The sequence below is a fragment of the Berghia stephanieae genome, chromosome 10 (assembly GCF_034508935.2).
Source record: "Berghia stephanieae isolate SIO BIC M18660-M18661 chromosome 10, UCSD_Bste_1.3, whole genome shotgun sequence".
In the NCBI taxonomy this organism is placed as follows: domain Eukaryota; kingdom Metazoa; phylum Mollusca; class Gastropoda; order Nudibranchia; family Aeolidiidae; genus Berghia; species Berghia stephanieae.
In genome coordinates, this window is record NC_088369.1 from 30,649,707 (window position 1) to 30,669,865 (window position 20,159).

General features: G+C 37.2%; 1 protein-coding gene across 1 annotated transcript in view; it reads left to right on the plus strand.

Moving 5' to 3' along the window:
• The first annotated feature begins 3,801 nt into the window (after window positions 1-3,801).
• LOC144980961 (kelch-like protein 26) overlaps window positions 3,802-20,159 on the plus strand; it is a 25,004-nt gene continuing 8,646 nt past the window's right edge. Inside the window, exons 1-3 of the mRNA XM_078928975.1 lie at window positions 3,802-3,896; window positions 13,494-13,671; window positions 19,593-19,715. Of these exons, the coding sequence (XP_078785101.1) occupies window positions 13,546-13,671; window positions 19,593-19,715 (249 nt within the window). The 5' untranslated portion in view covers window positions 3,802-3,896; window positions 13,494-13,545. The remainder of the gene's footprint in view (window positions 3,897-13,493; window positions 13,672-19,592; window positions 19,716-20,159) is intronic.

A 20,159-nucleotide genomic window follows, 5' to 3' on the forward strand; every position in this document is an offset into this window, starting at 1 on the left:
AATTTTGGATATTTATGTTCTTTGTTGATATTTAAATTGTTTACAGCGGTGAAAGTATAATAATAATTGGGATAGTGAAAATGACTCATTTTGTGGTGAAGTTGTCAGATCACACATAAACATGGGGAGTCTCCATAATGAGAGAAAGTTCCTTGTATTGATACTTCAGTTTTCTTCACATTTGCTTTTTTTTTTACATTGCTAATTACTGAAGGACAAATAATGGAATGGCATGTTTCGGCATTTAAATTTTTAAATTTAAATTGAGCTTTATATAGCGCAATATCCACTAAATGTGCTCAAAGCGCTTTTGACATGTGTTCTTGTAGACTAAATCACTCGTCATCAATGGCTCATCGGGTTATCTTGTGATGCAATAGGTTTTGTGAAATTATTTTTTAAATTATTTGTCAAATTTAGGTCATTGCATGGCCAAGAAAAGGATAAAAGCATTATTTGCCCAGATTCTATGTGCTCATCGCTTGATACGGAAGCAGCTTGATAAAGGCGATTTTGACAGTTCTCGTGCGTGATCATGGCATTTACAAGCTACTGTGCATGGAAGCTGAGAGGCAACACAGTTACATTTTTATGATCTACAAGGGTTTTCATGAAAGAATCCGCATTGAATAGTCTCTAACCACTCGGGTGGTACACTTGATGTGTTGCTCGGCACTATGGTTGGAGCAAGTAACTTGGTTGCTGGTAACTCCATCCATCCAAAAACTGTTGGTTCTAAATTTGGGGGCGGCTTGAGCAGGCAAAGGAGTGTGTAATGTAAGTTGGTGTGCCGTTCGAACTTTTATGCTGCGACAAGTTTGATCAATTATTGCTCTATGGGATTTCTGGTTTGTGGAGATTTTGACAAGGAGTCTCTCTTCAAATATGATCTGGCGCCATTACCGACATCTTTATTCAGTGACAATGAAGATATAAGTACTGCTACGACAAAATCGCTCTGAAGAGAAATCTAATTAGGTTGTCTCGACCTGGAAATACTTTGGTGATCAGCCCTAAAGACCTAAAGGCTATTGAAATGTTAGTTTGGGTGTGTTGTCATCTTTAATCAATACGACCGATCCCATCGTTATCTTACCCCTTGCTTTAGGTGTGCCCTGGTACAGGACCATGGGGTAACTGACTTATGTACTCATTACTCCAAACTGTCCAAAACCTTTCGAGCTCCTGATTTCGGGCACTAGCCATTTGTTGGATACTAGAAGTATCCGGCTCTTCTGGGTTCAAAATCATTGGTGTGAGTTCCTTCTCTTCCCCCATTCAGAAAATGATTGACTGTCAAGGTCTCGAACTATCAACAGTGTCGCCTACATACGGATGACTTTTAATGCAGTTTTCTACTTAACAAAAAAGTGTCAATAATTCTGTCTTTGTGAGACACCTTGTTCCCAAACATTTTCTCAAGCAAGATTTCACAGTGCGTACACACCTTGGAATAATAATACTAATATTTTTATTCCAAGGTACACACCTTTCCAGTGATATACATTTTTTTTCTCTAGAGGAAGGTCGACAAATGGACCTCTTTTACATATGCCCATCGTAAATACCAATTACGTGAGTACACCTCTTTAAAATTCAAACCACACATGCCCCCCGCCCCCTCCCCTTACACACAATAATATACAGACATTCTAAAGAAATAAATCCACTAGAACATTGATATTGCGCAATATCCAATGACTATGCTCATGACACTTAAAAGTGGCTCCTAAGCCAATAGCAACACGAAAGACGAAACATGGTGTCCTTTAGGCGAGATAACATTTTCCTCCAACATTGACAACACTGTGTCCGGTCAGGTACTCATTTTACACCTGAGTAGGGTGAGAGAATGTGTTTTTGATCCATGCCGCCTTAAATAAACAGCCATTAACATTATTATTATTATTATTATTACTACTACTACTACTACTACTACTACTACTACTACTACTACTACTACTACTACTACTACTACTACTACTACTACTACTACTACTACTACTACTACTACTACTACTAAAAAATATTCCCTTTATTCATCCCATAGGGGAAATTTGTCTCTAGGGTCTATTCCAAGGGAAATCTGGAATAACCCGGGCGTCAGCCGCCGTACAGCGCCGCAAATTGAGCTAGGGCGAAGTGACTTGCTCAAGGTCACACAGTGCAGCGGCGGGTGATCGAACTCGGTACCTTTCGGGTACGCAGCAAAGACCGTACCGCTGAGCCACACTACCCCTTACAACAACAACAACAACAACTACTACTACTGGCATCCACCATTGAACAGGAGGAGAATGTAAATAACGAGGAAGACTACCGGGAGAAATAAATAATAAACGGAGGTAGGACCACACCAGGGTCCCGTCAACCGCCCGCAAAGGCCTGTATTCGATTCCTGGCCGAGTCATATCCAAGACTAAAAAGTCGGTAATGCTTTTATAATTTATATATATATATATATATATATATATATATATATATATATATATATATATATATATATATATATATATATATTATATATATATATATATATTTTTTTTTTTCTTTCACCCCATCTGGACACGTTCAGGCCTTTGCGGGCGGTTGACGGGACCCTGGTGTAGACCACCCACGTCAATTCACATTGTCCTCAATAGAGACCTAAAACGCCTTCAAAATAACAAAGTATTAAAATCAAAGGAAGACATTACAAAATTAACATCCACAGCCAAAGACCGTGAACAGTGGAAGGAAATGACACGGATGATTAGAGAGGCAGCCGAGGCGTCGCGATCGGATGATTAGGAAGCGAAAGGCCTTAAGTCAGTCATATATATATATATATATATATATATATATATATATATATATATATATATATATATATATATATATATAGAGAGAGAGAGAGAGAGAGAGAGAGAGAGAGAGAGAGAGAGAGAGAGAGAGAGAGACTGCTGTCTGTGGGGATTGGTACGTTACACCGTCTGTTCACCTAGGTACGTTATCATCATCATCATCATCAAAATCATAATCATCATTCATTCACTGATCAATAGCCTTTTTCCTCGGACAGATATCAGTAGATTTGTAGCATAAAATGTGTAACCGGTGTCCACTCTGTGCTATAAATATTACGTTGAAATTGAAATTAGCTTGGTACCGAAATGGCTGAAATAAAATGGGGACAATAGATGTCATTGATCATGCGCCATGCGCCTCAGGGTTGCCAGATTATTTTTCAACAAAATGCCAGGGGAAGACTCAAAAAATGCCAAAACACTCAAAAAGATGCCAAAGTCTGTTGACTCCCACCCCCACTAAGAAAACTACTCACTTTTGATAGACAATTTACTATCATATCCTGGTGGCTTGCGTGTTTTCTTTTCTTTTTCTTTTCTTTTTTTTTTTTTTTTGTTTTTTTTTTTTTTGAATTATACTAAATTTCCTGTTGGGGTAATTATTTACCTACTGACTACTAAGTGGAGTGCTAAACCACTACACCACGGTTGGATTTTAAGAATGAAAAAGAAATGTGAAGATGTTTGTTTTTACGCGTTTAGAAATAATTAAGAAAAGGTGTCATTTGAAGTATAATATACAAGAAAAGAAAATGCCAAATGAAAATGCCAAATGCCAAATGATTTTTCTAATGCCAAACGGTTTTCAAAAATGCCAGATTTTTGGAATCTGGCATTTAAAATGCCAAACTGGCAACCCTGATGCGCCTCAACATTTACACTGGGGTCAAGGTCTGTCTGAGTTTTGTTTTTATTTTGTTACCTTGTAGTGTTCTTCACTTCAGGGAGATAAATTATAGATAGTGCCATTAAACAAAAATGGCTACTGATCATCCTGCTGCCTTAATTTTATAGCAGACGAGAGAAAGTCTGTAAGCGCAAGCATTGCCGGTTAGTTTTAATCGATGTGTTACTTCATGATTGTGTAGATAATGAGCTTTATTTTCCGTTTCATTTTATCGCCGAGGAACCACGAGTTGATGACTATGGTTTTATCATTAGATGACCCACATTATTAAAAACGCTGTGATTATCCCCAGACACCTGTCTGACTGTCTGGGGATAATAAAAATTCGTTATCCCCAGACACCTGTCTGTGGATAACGAATTTTCATTATCCCCAGACGCATATTTGAAACTCCGCTCTTTTAAACAACTATCCACATTCCAGAATATGGAATGTTTCCAAATGCACATAGAAATAAGGAAAGTTAATAAAATATCTATAAAAACATAAAATTAACCAACATTAAAATCAGTTGTTACTATATACACAATATGCGTCGACTTCGAAGTGGGTGTCATGGCCGAATGGTTTAGTCGTCTGCCCTGGAAGTTTGACCAGAATCGACGTTGTGGGTTCGAATCCTGGTAACGTCACTTTTTTTTTTTTTTTTTTTTTTAATTCCGTCTTCTTTTTACAGAACATTGAAAGGGATAAATGTCCCATCCACCCTCCCCCCCCACCTCTTCTTTTAAAATATTAAACTCTCTCTCTCTTGGTTTTTTTTCTAGTTTCTAGCACATATATTCGTCCCCACTCCGATCTCAAATAGTGTTTATAAAGAATAAATAATTAAAAAGCAAACAAACAGAAATATTCAGACAGCGACCAAATGGTCAGATAGAGGATAGATATAATAATAATAATAATAATAATAATAATAATAATAATAATAATAATAATAGTAATAGTATGATAATAAGAGTATTAATAATAAAAATAATATTATTATTGATAATAATATAATAATGATTATGATGGTAATAGTCATAATAATAACAATTATTACAATTATTCTTCTTCTTCTTATTATATTATTATTATTATTATTATTATTATTATTATTATTATTATTATTATTATTATTATTATTCTTATTATTATTATTCTTATTATTATTATTCTTATTATTAATATTATCATTTGACCAAAACAAAAAAAAAAGCAATAATAGATCTAGACCAAATTAAATAATGACATAATATTATCGGAGAAATAAAAAATTCAACTGATTAAAAAAACTCTTGCTCGGAACTCGGAACAAAAGTGAAAACAATGAACATCAATTGGGAAGAAAGAAAGAAAAAGTTTTAAAAAAAAAAGTGTGTGTGTGTGAGGGGGGGGGGGGGGGTCGCGAGTGGTGCGAATCTGTGCAGCTAAAAGGAGTAAAATGAAAGGTGGCCTAACCCACTGAGCTGTCTATCCACACCGCTATCGGAATATCTTAAATTCATATATGAGCTAAACATATTTCCACCATTTTTGCTTCCTTGTTTTGGTAGTTATTTTCATCTTTGATTCGAATAAAAATATGTTGTTGGATCTAGTTTTGTGGACGTGTGATACTAAATTATATTATCTTGTGCGAAGAAGACAGGAATATAACAGGTGTCGGTTTTGGGCTTTGGGGCGAACAACACCATGGCCTAGGAATTCGTCCGCGAAATAAAAAATAATTCCCGGTCATCCCCAAAATTGTGGCCAGAATGAGCAAATTATAGAAACAAGAGAATATCAATAAAGTTAACAGGTAGGTAGGTAGTGAAAATTTAAATGGTTTGTGGACTATGAACAGATTTGATGATTAACAACTTTCTTCCTGGTTGAAAATAAAAAGTCGAATTGCCAGTTTGACGTTTTCAGATCAAAGTAACAAAAGAAATTTCATTGATCCATTTGCTTTAAAATAATTTTTTTAAAAGAGCTGGATTTGACATTTGATCACTATTTACTTTCATCTTGTGTTAAATATCACTTGATATATTAACTGTTTTGGGACACAACCACTAGTATTTTTTCCAGAATATTTGGTATTTTTCACGCCTAGTTTGGCATTTTGCATAACATCTTTCTGCCCACTTGCTACATGCGTCTGGGGATAACAAATTTTCTTTATCCCCAGACACCTGTCTGGGGATAACAAAGATTGGTTATCCCCAGACACCTGTCTGGGGATAACAAAAGTTTATTATCCCCAGACAGGCGTCTGGGAATAATGACAGCCTATTAAAAATAATTTTTAAAAATTGGTGTCAGGTGGTATCTACTAGCCTACTGTGGTGGTGGTGCTTTGGTCAAGTCCAAAAACTAGAAGTTGATGGCTAATACGCTAGGCGATGATGAGGTTGCACAAGTCACTGGTTTAATTCATGATTAATAATATACACCAGTGAAATTCAAATCTCGATCACGATCAACTAGAACTTAGAGAAGAAGAATAAGGTAAGAGTCAGAGAGAGTAAGAGTGTAGTAGTGTAAGTATCTAGTCTAGTAAGTGTAAGAAAGAGTAAATGAGGCTGACCCAGGCTCAGACTCGGTCTCACAGGACAACAGACTGGCTTGGTGTATTTTCTGGGTGTCTATAATTCCAATTTCAAAATTGAATTCTGGTGTTCAAGTTGATTTAGTTAATAATTTGTGGTAGTGGTGGGGTCAATCAATGTAAATGGCCCCAAAGTACTTTGACTTTGACTTTGTGGTAAACGTCCATTTGGCACTCCAGCAATGAGCTGATAAATAGCCTATTGGTTATTGGCTGTGACCCGATTTTTAGGGCTTTTGAGTGATGGGTCTCAGAAAAAATTCCCTATATTTTTTTTGCTTATATGGATGGATTTTAATGATGTGTCTTATTTTCTTCAGGAGGAATTACCCTATATAGCAGATTCCACACAGAGTAGGCCCAAAACTAAATGAGATTTTAGTTTTAAAGCTTAATCAGTGATTCCAAACGCTGTGTGATTATTCACAGACAGGGTCTGTCAATAACGAAATTTCGTTATTCCCAGACAGATGGCTGGGAATAACCAATTTTCGTTATTCCCAGACACATTTTTGAAACTCCTCTCTTTTAAACAATTATCCACACCCCAGAATATGGAATGTTTCGAAATGCACATAGAAATAAGTTAAGTTAATAAAATATCTATAAAACATAAAATTAACCAACAATAAATCAGTCGTTACTACACACAATATGCGTCGACTTTCAAGTGGGTGTCATGGCCGAATGATTAAGTCGTCTGCCCAGGAAGGCTTGTCAGAATCGACATTATGGGTTCAAATCCTGGTTCCGCCACTTTAAAAAAAAAAAAATTTTTTATTCCATCTTCTTTTTACAGAGCATTGCAAATGATAAATGTCCAATCCACCCCCACCTCTTTTTCAAAAAAAAATATTTCTTTCTCTCTCTCTCTCTCTCTCTCTCTCTCTCTCTCTCTCTCTCTCTCTCTCTCTCTCTCTCTCTCTCTTAGTTCCTATCTAGCAAGTTGTCATATTCAATCTCAAAATCTTCTAAAAAGAATAAATAATTAAAAAGCAAGCAATCAGAAAAAAAAAAAAACCCAGGTGTTGTTGGTTTTGGGCTTTGGGACGAACAACACCTTGGCCTAGGAATTCGTCAACGAAATAAACAGATTCACAGCCATCTTCAATATCCCCAAAATTGTGGAGCATGAACAAATTATAGCAACAAAAGATGATCAATAAAGTTAGCAGGTAGATAGGTAGTGAAAATTTTAATGGTTGGTGGACTATGAACAGATTCGATGATTAACAACTTTCTTGCTGATTGAAAAAAAAAAGACGAATTACCAGTTTGACGTTTTCAGTTCAAAGTGACAAAAGAAATTTCATGGATCCATTTGCTTTAAAAATAAAAAAAAGCTTGACATTTGATCTATTTACGTTCATCTTGTAAACGAAGAAAGGTGGAGGTTATCAAAACAGAAAATACAAACTGTCTATAGGGATATAGCAGAACGAGAGCTAGATAATCTCATCAAGGAAGTGGAGAAAGCCGACGAGAGAAGCAAACATGGTGAAAGCTGGAAACTGATAAATAGAATAACTGGTAGGAAAGCAAGTCGACAAGGGATCCTCAGGGGTAAAACAAAAGAAGAAAGAAGACAGAAATGGCTCTCACACTTCCAAACACTTCTGGGAGAAAATCCAGTCAGAGCAATGGAAGATGACGTAGACCTAGACCCAATTCTGCAAGATATCTGTATAGACGAGAGTGACTTTACAGTGGATGAGGTAAAGAAGGCCAAAAAGTCTCTCAGTGATGGAAAACAATCCGGACCTCTTGTTACATGTGTCTACCTGAAGCATGGAAGTACTGTACTTAGATGATATCCTGTTGGAGTTTACAAATGGATTACTAAACAGGAATGAAAAACCAAATCAGTGGTCGGAAATTGATCTGATTCCAGTCCCAAGGGAGGAGACCTAAGTGATACTTCCAACTACAGGGGAATCAGCCTTTCCGCCATAGCTGCCAAACTCGCCAATAAGATGATCCTCAACAGAGACCAGCCAGAGATTGACCCTCATCTACGTTCTTGTCAAAATGGCTTCAGACCAGGAAGATCCACGACTGCTCACCTCCTGGCATTGAGAAGGTTAATAGAAGGAGTAAAAAGTCACAACCAGAAGGCAATCATTTTATATGTAGACTTTAAGCAGGCCTTTGACTCGATACATGGCCCTATCATGATGGAAATCTTAAAAGCATATAATATACCTCCTAAACTTCTCTCTGCTATTAAAAGAATGTATGAGAACACACGGGCAAAGGTTACCTCTCCAGATAGTGAAACTGAGCTGTTTGAGATCAAAGCAGGGGTGCTTCAAGGTGATACATTAGCCCCCTATCTCTTTGCAATTGTCCTGAACTATGTGATGAGAAAGACCTACGCTGGCATGGAGAACGAGCTGGGCTTCACGCTACATAGACAAAGAAGTAGGCGCAATCCAGCTATGATTGTCACGGATCTAGATTTTGCAGATGATTGGCTCTACTGAACGAGGAGACGGACCAGGCACAACAAGTCCTCAATAGACTCGAAACAGAGGCTGAACGAGTAGGACTGTGTTGTAATGCTAAGAAGACAGTTTTCCAAACCTACAACCAAGACAGGCCAATTAGCATACAGGCAAAGAATGGAGAATGGCTGAAGGAAGTTGACAACTTCAAGTACCTAGGAGGTTGGACCCAAAGCAGTTCCTCTGATATTTCTGTCAGAAAAGCATTGGCATGGAGTTCAAACCTACAGAGGGAAATAAAGAAGAGACTGTTCCTGGCAACGGTAGAGTCAGTGCTTCTATATGGAGCAGGGACATGGACTCTTACTAAAGCCCTTGAGAAGCAACTGGACGACTGCTACACCCGTATGATGCGGATGGCCCTCAATGTAAGCTGGAAAGAGCAATATCAAATGAAGAGCTCTACAATGACCAGTGACCTCGAAGATTCAAAAGAGAAGACTGAGACTTGCGGGGCACTGCTGGAGACACAAGGAGGAGATTGCAAGCATTCTTGTGCTATGGGAACCACCTGAGCGAACCAGGAGCAGAGGCAGGCAGAATAAAACCTACATTGACTGTCTGCTAGATGACACAGGAATGGACAACACACGGGAGCTGCGTACGCTTATGGAGGACAGGACAGAATGGCGAAGATTTGTGGCTCATGTTGGGTGCCCCAAGGGGCGGCCTAAGTAAGTAAGTAAGTTGTGTTAAATATCACTTGATATTAACTGTTTTGGGGCACAAATAACCACTGGCTTTTTTTCCAAAATATTTGGTATTTTTCACACCTAGTTCGGCATTTTGCATAAAATATTTCTGCCAACTTGTTACATGCGTCTGCCAATAACGAAAATTGGTTATTTCCAGACAGGGTCTGCCAATAATGAAAATTGGTTATTCCCCGACACCTGTCTGGGAATAACCAATTTTCGCTATTGGCAGACCCTGTCTGGAAATAATGACAGCCGATGCCAAAACTCCGGTTTCATCGGAAAAAAAATCCGGTCTGGAGCAAAATATTCAGGATTACGGGCAACTTCCGTCAAATTCCGGTGAGGTTATATCGTTCCAAGGATACCCCCCCTCCCCCTCTCCAGTCACTACTAGTAGTGGTAGTGATGATGAGGTGATGGTGGTTGCACCATCACCTCATCATCACTACAACTACTAATACAACCACCACCACGTCATCTTCATTACCACTACTACAACCGCCACCACCACATTATCACTACCACTACTTATACAACCACCACCACCACCACATCATCATCACTGCCACTGCTACTGCAACCACCACCACATCATCATCACCATCACCACTGCTTTTACTACAACTACAACCATCATCACTACTACTACAACCATCACTACCACTACTACTACAACCACCATCACATCATCATCACTACCATTACAACTACAACCACCACCATCACTACCACTACTTCTACAACCACCACCACCACCAAACTATCACTATCATCACTACCACTACTACTACAACCATCACCACCACATCATCATCTTCATTACCACCACACCATCATCATCACCACTGCTACTACTACATCTACAACCACCATCACCACCACTACTACCACAACCACCACCACATCATCATCACTACCACTACAATTACAACCACCACCATCACATCATCATTACCACTACAGCAACAACCGTCACTACCACATCATCATCACTACCACTACTACTACAACTACCACCATGACTACCACCATACAACCACCACCATTGATTTTCATTTTTATGCTGATGACACTCAGCTGTATACAAAACTCAGAGCTGTCATCAGTATCTGTTATGGAAAATTGCATTGCTAACATAAAGGATTGGATGAAACTAAACAAACTTAAATTTAATGATGACAAGATGGAAATGATAATTTTTGGAAATAGGTATCAACTCTCAAAAATATCTACAAAAATATCTACAAATGAGATACTAGTGGGTGAAAATGCTATTAAACCTAGTTCTTGTGTGAGAAATCTTGGGGTGTATTTAGATCAAGGGTTATCCATGGAAGATCATGTTAAAATAATATGCCAATGTTGTAACTATCACATTAGAAACATTGGAAGAATCAGACATTATATTGATGAAGATATTACAAAGATGCTTGTTAATTCGTTTATTACTAGCAGATTAGATTATTGCAATTCCCTTCTCATTGGCTGTCAAAGTAGATAAATTCATCAACTACAAAAAATTCAAAATAAAGCGGCTAGACTTATAAAATTAACGAAAAAAAGAGATCATATAACACCAGTTCTCCAGGAATTGCACTGGCTTCCTGTTAAGTAAAGGATAGAATTTAAAATATTGTGCTATGTTTATAGATGTCTGGAGGGTTGGCACCTGAATATTTGCAGGAACTGATTTAAAAATATGAACCCATTTGAAATTTAAGATCATCTCAGTCCCAACTTCTAAAAGTTACCACCTCAAAATCCACTTTCGGTGAAAAAGCCTTTTCATTCATAGCTCCACGCCTATGGAACGCACTGAGTCCTCGGACAAAGTCCTGTGAAAATTTATCATCTTTCAGGAAATGTCTGAAGACTGAGTTGTTCTGCGAGGCTTATTTTTCATAAAATAGATGTTGCTCTGATTTTGTTTTTTGTATGCATGCTTATTATGTATCATGTAGTGTCGTTATTTTTAATTTTGTTGTTTTAAAAATTTTTTATTTCTATTATGTAAAGCGCCGCAGAGCATGATTAACGTGGATGTTTAGGCGCTGTATAAATTCATTATTTACTACTACTACTATTTACTACTATATATAAAACCACCACCATCACACTATCATCACTACCACTACTACTACTACAACTACCACCACCACCACATCATCACTACTATTGCTACAACCCCCACCACATCATCACTACCATTACCATCACATCATCATCACTACCACTACTACTACTACTACTACGACGATGACGACGACGACGACGACGACTACTACTACTACTACTACTACTACTACTACTACTACTACTACTACTACTACTACTACTACTACTACTACTACTACTACTACTACTACTACTACTACTACTACTACTATTACTACCACCACCACCACCACCGCCACATCACCATCCCTACCACTATCACTAAAACCACCACATCGCCATCCCTACCACTACTACTACTAATACAACCACCACATCACCATCCCTACCACCACTACTGCAACAACCACCCTATCACCATCCCTACCACCACTACTACAACCACCATTACATCATCATCTCTACCACCACCACCACATCACCATCCCTGCAACTACTATTACAACCACCTCAACGCCACCCCTACCACCACCAATACTACTGCAACCAGTGTTGCAAGCGCCGTAAAAATCCTTTTAGCTCAGATATATATATATATATATCTCTCTCTCTCTCTCTCTCTCTCTGTGTGTGTGTGTGTCTATCTATTGATCATTCATTATTCAAACACACACTCGTGCGCGTGTACAGTAAACACAATTGAATTCAATTAAAATATTTATTTCTAAACAATTGGCATACGTTAACTTAACAGTTTCAATTAATAAATAAAACACACACACAAAACAATCAAGTTCACTCAGTTCTTTAGCCTTGTTAGTTTTTCACGTTATTATTATTATTATTATTATTATTATTATTATTATTATTATTATTATTATTATAATTATTATAATTATTATTATTATTATTATTATTATTATTATTATTATTATTATTATTATTATTATTATTATTATTATTATTATTATTATTATTATTATTATTATTATTATTATTAAGATTATTATTATTGTTATCATTGTTATCATCATCGTCCATTGTTATTGACAGATATGTCTGCGAATAATTACAGCCAGCGGGTCCCAAAACACCAAAATATCTGTGAAAGAGGCAATTTTCTAAGCTCTGTGATTATTTCAAGAAGCCAGAAGAGTTTGTGTTGTGAATACTGGTCCGTAAGGCAGATGACAGACGGCCTGTGAATAACAGCTGTCAATAATGGCCCGTCATTGTCCACACATACACTTCGCTCTTTTTCACTTTCAAACCTTTTAAAAATAATAATGAAAACTTTTGTCTTGAATACACATAGAAACATGAAAAGAAATAACTAATGTTAATAAAATATCAAACTCTGTGGTATATCTATGTTGCTAAGAAATTATATTTCATCTGAGCCAATGATTCTTTTGTCTGTTTTCCATGTTTCACTTTCCAGGAACCAGATTAACTTCATTTTCTAGAACTATGCCTGCGCTTCCACAATCTTTAACAAGGATTGGCGATTGTTTATAGTTTAGTATAGTATACAACCATGGTTAAATATTATAACTTTGGTCATTAATGAAGTTGACTTTGACCTGTTCTTGCAGTTGCTCGTTGGCCCTGCTTACCAAGTAGCATAGCTGTGTGCCCCATTAATGGTGAGAGCAATGCACTCTATCTTAAATTCAAGCTATATTCCTCTGTGACATGACTATTATTACCCTACCACAATCACCTCCTACATCACTGAAATGTTTTGGACATAGTGAAGCTGGAGCTGCAATCTATTAGGCACATATTTATTTATTATTTGTCCTGTTCACAATTTAAATGAATATGTCTTTATTCTTTTTCTAGATAATGATCATGTCTATCCCAAGAGACGAGCAAAACTAAAGAGACTCAAGCCATGTCTAGATCAGAGCCTGTCAAGGCAGAAGGATATGGTGATTCTGTAATAAAGCACTTTCAAAATCTCCGTTCTCAGAATGAACTCTGTGATTTCAAAGTGTCAGCTCATGGTCGTGTTTTTGAGGTAAGTAGCTTAGTATTAAACAGTTGTTTGGTGAGGTGGTGTAGAATAGTGTATCTCCATTTGATTAGACTGAGTTCAATATCTTGTTTAGCCTTTTAAAAAAATTATACATATCAGACTCCAGACCCGACCTTTTTGCTAATCCACCTCGAGCAATGGAGCGCATAAGGCATCTACTAAAGACTTTCATTTCTGTTTGTTGGCTTCATGGACATTGATGTTGTTCCAGGTCCGGCCAGCCCCTTTAAGTTCCTTATGCATGGGTCTTATCCAGGTTTTTTTTGGCCTGCCTCTCAGTCTTTTGCCATCAGCTGTCCATTGGAGTGCAGAACAGTTGCCTCCGTACTGGCAACATGTCCAAGCTATCTGCATCTGTGTCTCATTATAGTTTATCTATCTTGTCTCTTCAGGGCTGAGAATCTTCCGCCTAAATGGTAGTTTATCTCCACCCATCGCCATCACAATTACTCCTTTTTCAAATTTTTTTTTGGATAAATAGTGATTTGGAGAATTTCTCAGAAATTTTCCATTGAATTTGCCGTGTCAAGCATTTTCCTCAAAAACCACAAAATCACCATTATGTCTTATGTCATATTTTGACACCTTTGCTCAGTCTCGTGAAATTTGGTGACAGTCCCGTTTTTATGATGTCGGACCAGACAGAATGGCACCTGATGTCACAATCGACACAGAAGACCAGTTGGTGTTCTTTGATTAGCTGGTTGATGGTTGAAGGGGAAGGGAGGGACAAATGGGTCTGGATTTTTTTTCTCCGTTGTAGGTACCTATTTCCTTTTTAATCCCCCCCCCCTCCTCCTCTCTCTCCTCTCTCTCTCTCTCTCTCTCCTCTCTCTCCTCTCTCTTCTCTCTCTCTCTCTCTCTCTCTCTCTCTCTCTCTCTCTTCTCTCTCTCTCTCTCTCTCTCTCTCTCTCTCTCTCTCTCTCTCTCTCTCTCTCCCCCTCTCTCTCTCTCTCTCTCTCTCTCTCTCTCTCTCTCTCTCTCTCTCTCTCTCTCTAAAGTAAAAATCAAAACAAAACAACACTTTTTGGCCTTTTATTTGAATAGCATTGTAGGCCTTTAACATATGGAAAGGACAATTCATTAAATGTTTACAAAAAGTAACTTTATGTCTAATAATAAGAATGGATTTATACTACTTATAGTAATATATTAAATATACTAATACAAAACTATGTTCCTGTTATTTTTACACTTTGCTTGTGTTTGATCGATAGACGGAAACATTTTCTCCTTTTTGACAAATTGCTATTATCATCACTGAATAAAAAACACTCACCAAAACCACTACATCAACATATCTACCACCACTTCTATTACAACCACCACCACGTCATCATCCCTACCACCACTACTACTACAAATAACACCACATCATCCCTACCACCACTACTACTACAACTACCAACACATCATCATTCCTACCACAACTACTACAACCACCACCACCACACAATAATCTCTAAGACCACTACTACTACAACCACCACCACATCATCAACCCTACTACAACCACCACCACAGCATCATCCCTACCACCACTACTACTACAACCACCATCACATCATCATCTCTAAGACCACTACTACTACAATCGCCACCACATCATCATCCCTACCACCACTACCACATCATCCCTACCACCACTCCTGCTGCAACCACCACTACAACATCATCACTAGCACCACTACTACTACAAATAACACCACATCATCCCTACCACCACTACTACCACCACACAATCATCCATACGACCACTACTACTACTACAATCACTACCACCACATCATCCCTATCACCACTACTACTACAACCACCACATCATCATCCCCACTACAACCACCAAATGTTGAAATTACACTTTCAACTTTTGAAATTCCACCGAGTCGTGTCAGAAATTGCTGCGAGACAAATTTTGGATGACGTCTCAGTAATTTTAGTGAAATTCAAATTTATTGGTTATGGTCGCATGGATGGGTCGTGATCTTTACGATGAAAAATTTCCTCCTTTTTTGGGACCAGTCATTCTCACCCCTGTCTCTTAGAGTTTCATTTCTAATTTTGTTAGGCCAAATTATTCCTACAATTCTTCTGAGGCATTTGTTTCGAAAAGATTCCAATTTATTTGTTAATTTGGCTGTTACTTTCCAACATTCGCTATCATACAAAAGAACTAGAAGGACATTACTCTTGAATAGTCTCAGTTTAGTTTAGGTCTGCAGTTTTTAGATCTCCAAATTTCCTTCAGTTTTGCAAAAGCTTGATTTGCCTTGCATATTCTGTGTTTTATATCTTCCTCTGAGTTTACATCATTTGTTTTTTTTAAATCCTAGATAACTGAAGTCTTCTACCTCTTCAATTCTCTCAGTTCTTATGTTGAGTTCTCTTGAACCTGTTACATTTGTTTTCATGATTTTCATTTTTTAAAAGTTTATTTTCAGTCCAGTCTTGGGTGTGAGGTCATTAAGTCTGTTTACTGTGTCTATTGCATCAAGTCATTTTGTGTAACAGTATGTCTGGGAAGATAGTGCGGTCATGTTCCTCACATTCCCAGAGCCTGCTTCCATTATCAGTCATGTCTCCTGTTCCTTCTTTCCCCACTGTTCTTTTCCTTCCTTTATTTGTGTTTACGGTCCTTGCAGTAAAGTCATCCATAACAATGAGTAAGTTATGACGCGGAATATTTGATAGTGTTGATCTCATACTCTGACAAAAGTCATCTTTGGCCATACCTATGCTTCAGTATCTTCAGTTAGGGCATAGCAGGTTAAAGCAGACAGTTTGGTGTATCTTGAGTTGTATCTTCTTGTCTTGTCTTGTCATTAAGTCGCAACTCTGTGCATCAAAGATAGTTGCGACTGTGAGTATGGTGAGGACACATGGATGTTATTTTGATTTTATTCATTTCTCTGTCAAGTTCAATTTGACCATTAATTTTTAAAAAATATTTTCAGGCAGAGAATTCCATATTCGGATGGTGCTTGGAAAAAAACGAGTTGAGATGAGCATTAACTTGTGACTGTGGGACCTGGTATTCGTGCTGTTTTCTTTCGTTTTGCATAAGGCGATCAATTGCGATTGTTGTCAGTCCATGAAGAGCCTTTAAGAGGACTTTGGCTTTTTGTTTTGTGTGTCTTTCATGTAATGGCGACCAGTTTAGGCTCTTGCACATCTCACTGATGCTTTCAGTCCTCCTGAAGTTGTTACAAACAAACCTACATGCTCTGTTTTGAATTTTCTTAAGCTGTACCATCTGCTTTTTACTCTTGGTGTCCAAAACGCATGCCCAATAATCTAAAATTAGCCTCACAAAGGGTGTCCAGGCAAGTTGGTTAAGTCGGATTTAAAAACTCAAACTTTATACTAGCCATTCTTATAACACGAAACCTCAACGGATATTGGTGCCTCTATCTATGAGTCTGTCAGCGGCGCATGTATAGTTTTACATTATTGCAGTGATGAAGGGAGTCGGCACGATGACATATTACATGGGAGTGTCACAAGGAAGCTGGTGCTTGTCATGCAAGTGTTTTTAACCTCTCAATAGCGACACAGATTTTTTTTGTTTCATCTATATTATTTTTAATGCAGATTAAAGTTTTTACCAAGAGAGCAGTAAGAATAAGCGATTCAGACTTCAAGCATCTATAATTGCATAGCAGTTACTTGTCTTTAGATGAAAACGATGATCTGGTATTGGGTCAAAGTAAGATCGAATTATGCCTTTAAAGGGGTACATTGTTTATGTGTTTTACTCTTTAAAAAAAAAAAAATTCTTTCTTTCTTCAACTCAATAGGTATTGCTGATTACTGTTTCTTTTTATATGATTGGCAAGCGAGGAGTGTCACAGGATGCTGATGTCTTTACCAGTGACACTGATTATTTGTTTTCAAATAATAGTTTCCCTTTATATTATTTTTAATTCAGAATAAACCGTTTCTACCATGACAGAGGTTCGGATATAGTGACTTGGGCTTCAATCCAACTATAATTGCATTACTGTTACTTTCTTTTGATGGAAACGTTTATTTCAAAGTAAGATTAAAATTCGGCTTTGAAAGGTTGAGCTGTTGGGATTTTTTTCGAGGTTTTTTTTTTTGCTTTTTTTTTTTAACTGTCTGGCAAGCAGATTGCTGTCCACGCATGCAAACACTACACGAGGCATCTGGGTCACAAAACGAGGCATCTAGGTCTCGTTTGTGCCATGGCAACAAACAGGATCGAGAGACATTCCCATAAAAGAGAGCAATTCTTGCTACAGCTCTACCATACACTAATCAAAGGATTGATAGGCACTTTAATAAAAATGGACAACTTGTCCAATGTTTAGACTTGAAGAAAATAATAAATGATTGATATTGTCTCATTGCAATGCAGATGTGGAAAGCTGATTTTTGGTCAACGAGAAAATCACAATTGAAAACCTTCTTGAAAAGTCATTGATAGCTAGATACTTAACTTGCCAATTCATTAATGGAGAGAATGTTCCTGAGGTGGTGATATCCCATGACCTGCTGAAGTCATGCAGCAAAGAATGGCTCGGGTATTCTAATGCCCTGAAAGAGAAGAAAGAGAGCAAGGATATTCTAGAAAAAGAGGCCACCAGAAAATGAAAATAATAGGATGAAGTAATGTACCATAAGAACAAAGAAAAAAAGAAAGATACTTCAAAATGACATAGATAATCTGATCAAAACTGCAGATGACTTTGTTGAAAAAGCCGAAAAGTCATCAATGTAACATGAGCTTTTGGTCAGGAGCTACGCACGTAGGAGAGGCTGAAAATGTAGAAATAATGATGTTCTTGCTTCAGAAATAGCAAGGAAAGAAAAGTACTTTGACTAGAAGCTTAGTCTGCCATTGTGTATATAAGTTAATAGAATCTAAAAACTGATTGACTGACTTAAGTGCTAGTGGAAGTGAACTTAAAATGTAACTTTCATGGGTCACTTGCTTAACTCGGAGTAAAATTCGGACCAGCAGCCTGCCCCTAGCTGAGCAACCTGCAGCATTTCTTTTTAATAATCACACGCAGGTAGTTTGATCTACTTCATTTTCTTTTTCTCTCTGGAGCCCGCATCAGTGCCACCTCACACTCATCAGATTCTTTTCTTAGTATGTGGCCGTTGTATCACCATCTCAATATCATTCTTCAGACCTCATCACTCATTGTCCTCATTCCCGCTCTTTCTAATACATTTTTAATTGCTTACGTAGTCTTGCCATTTTATATCCAATATCTGTCTCAGACACCTGGGCTGAAACACATCTATTTTTCTGGTGTCTCCTTTCGCAATTTTCCACATTTCAAGTACATCAAAAGTGGTTTTAAGGTTTTAAATAATTATAGTTTTGTCTTGTGATGTATGCTTTTAGAGTTCTATATACTTTTTAGATAATTAAATGAAGCCTTGCCCTATTAAGTCAATTTTGAATGCCCATTGTTCATTTTCCACTGTTTTAGATAACTGCGTCAAGATATTATTATTAAAATTGTTCTACATCTCCCACAGTCTCATCATTGATAGAGATGGTGTCTTTATTTAAGTCTTTGTCCTTATAAATTCTGTGTTTGTTTTGAGACTTATGCATCTACTGTGTTCTAACAATAGCTGGTTTTGCTTTGCATGTGATATTTTGTTGGCATACTAAAAAGCCTTCATTTGTCTATCGAAAGTTGCTTCTTCAAGTTCTCAACTTGACAGGCCCTTCTTCATGAAGTCCTTGCTGACAGTCTCTTTCCGGTATAAATTAAGGTAGCTTTGTTGTTAATAGAAAAGAGAAAGAAAAAAAAAATACAATAATTGGAAAGCAGGATTAAATTAAGAAATGTTTTTAAAGATTGGTTATTTTCATTTTAACCAATATTGCCTGATTTTTCCTTTTTCCTTCAATAATTTAGGTACATCGAGCCCTCCTTGCTGCCACAAGTGATTACTTTCGTGTTATGTTCAAAGGGGTCATGACAGAGAGTAAGACAAACACAGTTGACTTAAAAGGTGTCACTGCTGATGGATTGCAACAGGTGAAAATTAACTGTTGGAAGTTTTTCTTGTTCTTTTTTTCAAATTTTGGTTGAAGATCTAACGACTGTCCTAAATTTTTATCCTTGATGACCAAATTTTCATTCCATTTCTTCTACAGACCATATTATACAAAGAACTCATTCTATTACGTGGCTGGTTGCATATAACCTAAACTCACATTGTAAACAAATGATAATAATATCTACATATGAATCTAAAAATCAAATTTTAAAGTATGAAACGGTCAGAGCTCAACAAACTGCTGTGTTTATTTGCAGTAGAAATAACTATATAATAGCAAGTCCCTTGAATTTCGGTCAGATTGGCTTTTACTGTGTTGATTGATGTCATATGTGTGCAATTTTATATATTGTTTGCAATATTTCTGTTTTTTTAAATTTCCTTTACTGGCAATTTAATCTCAGATCTTTTCGTTTATCAGA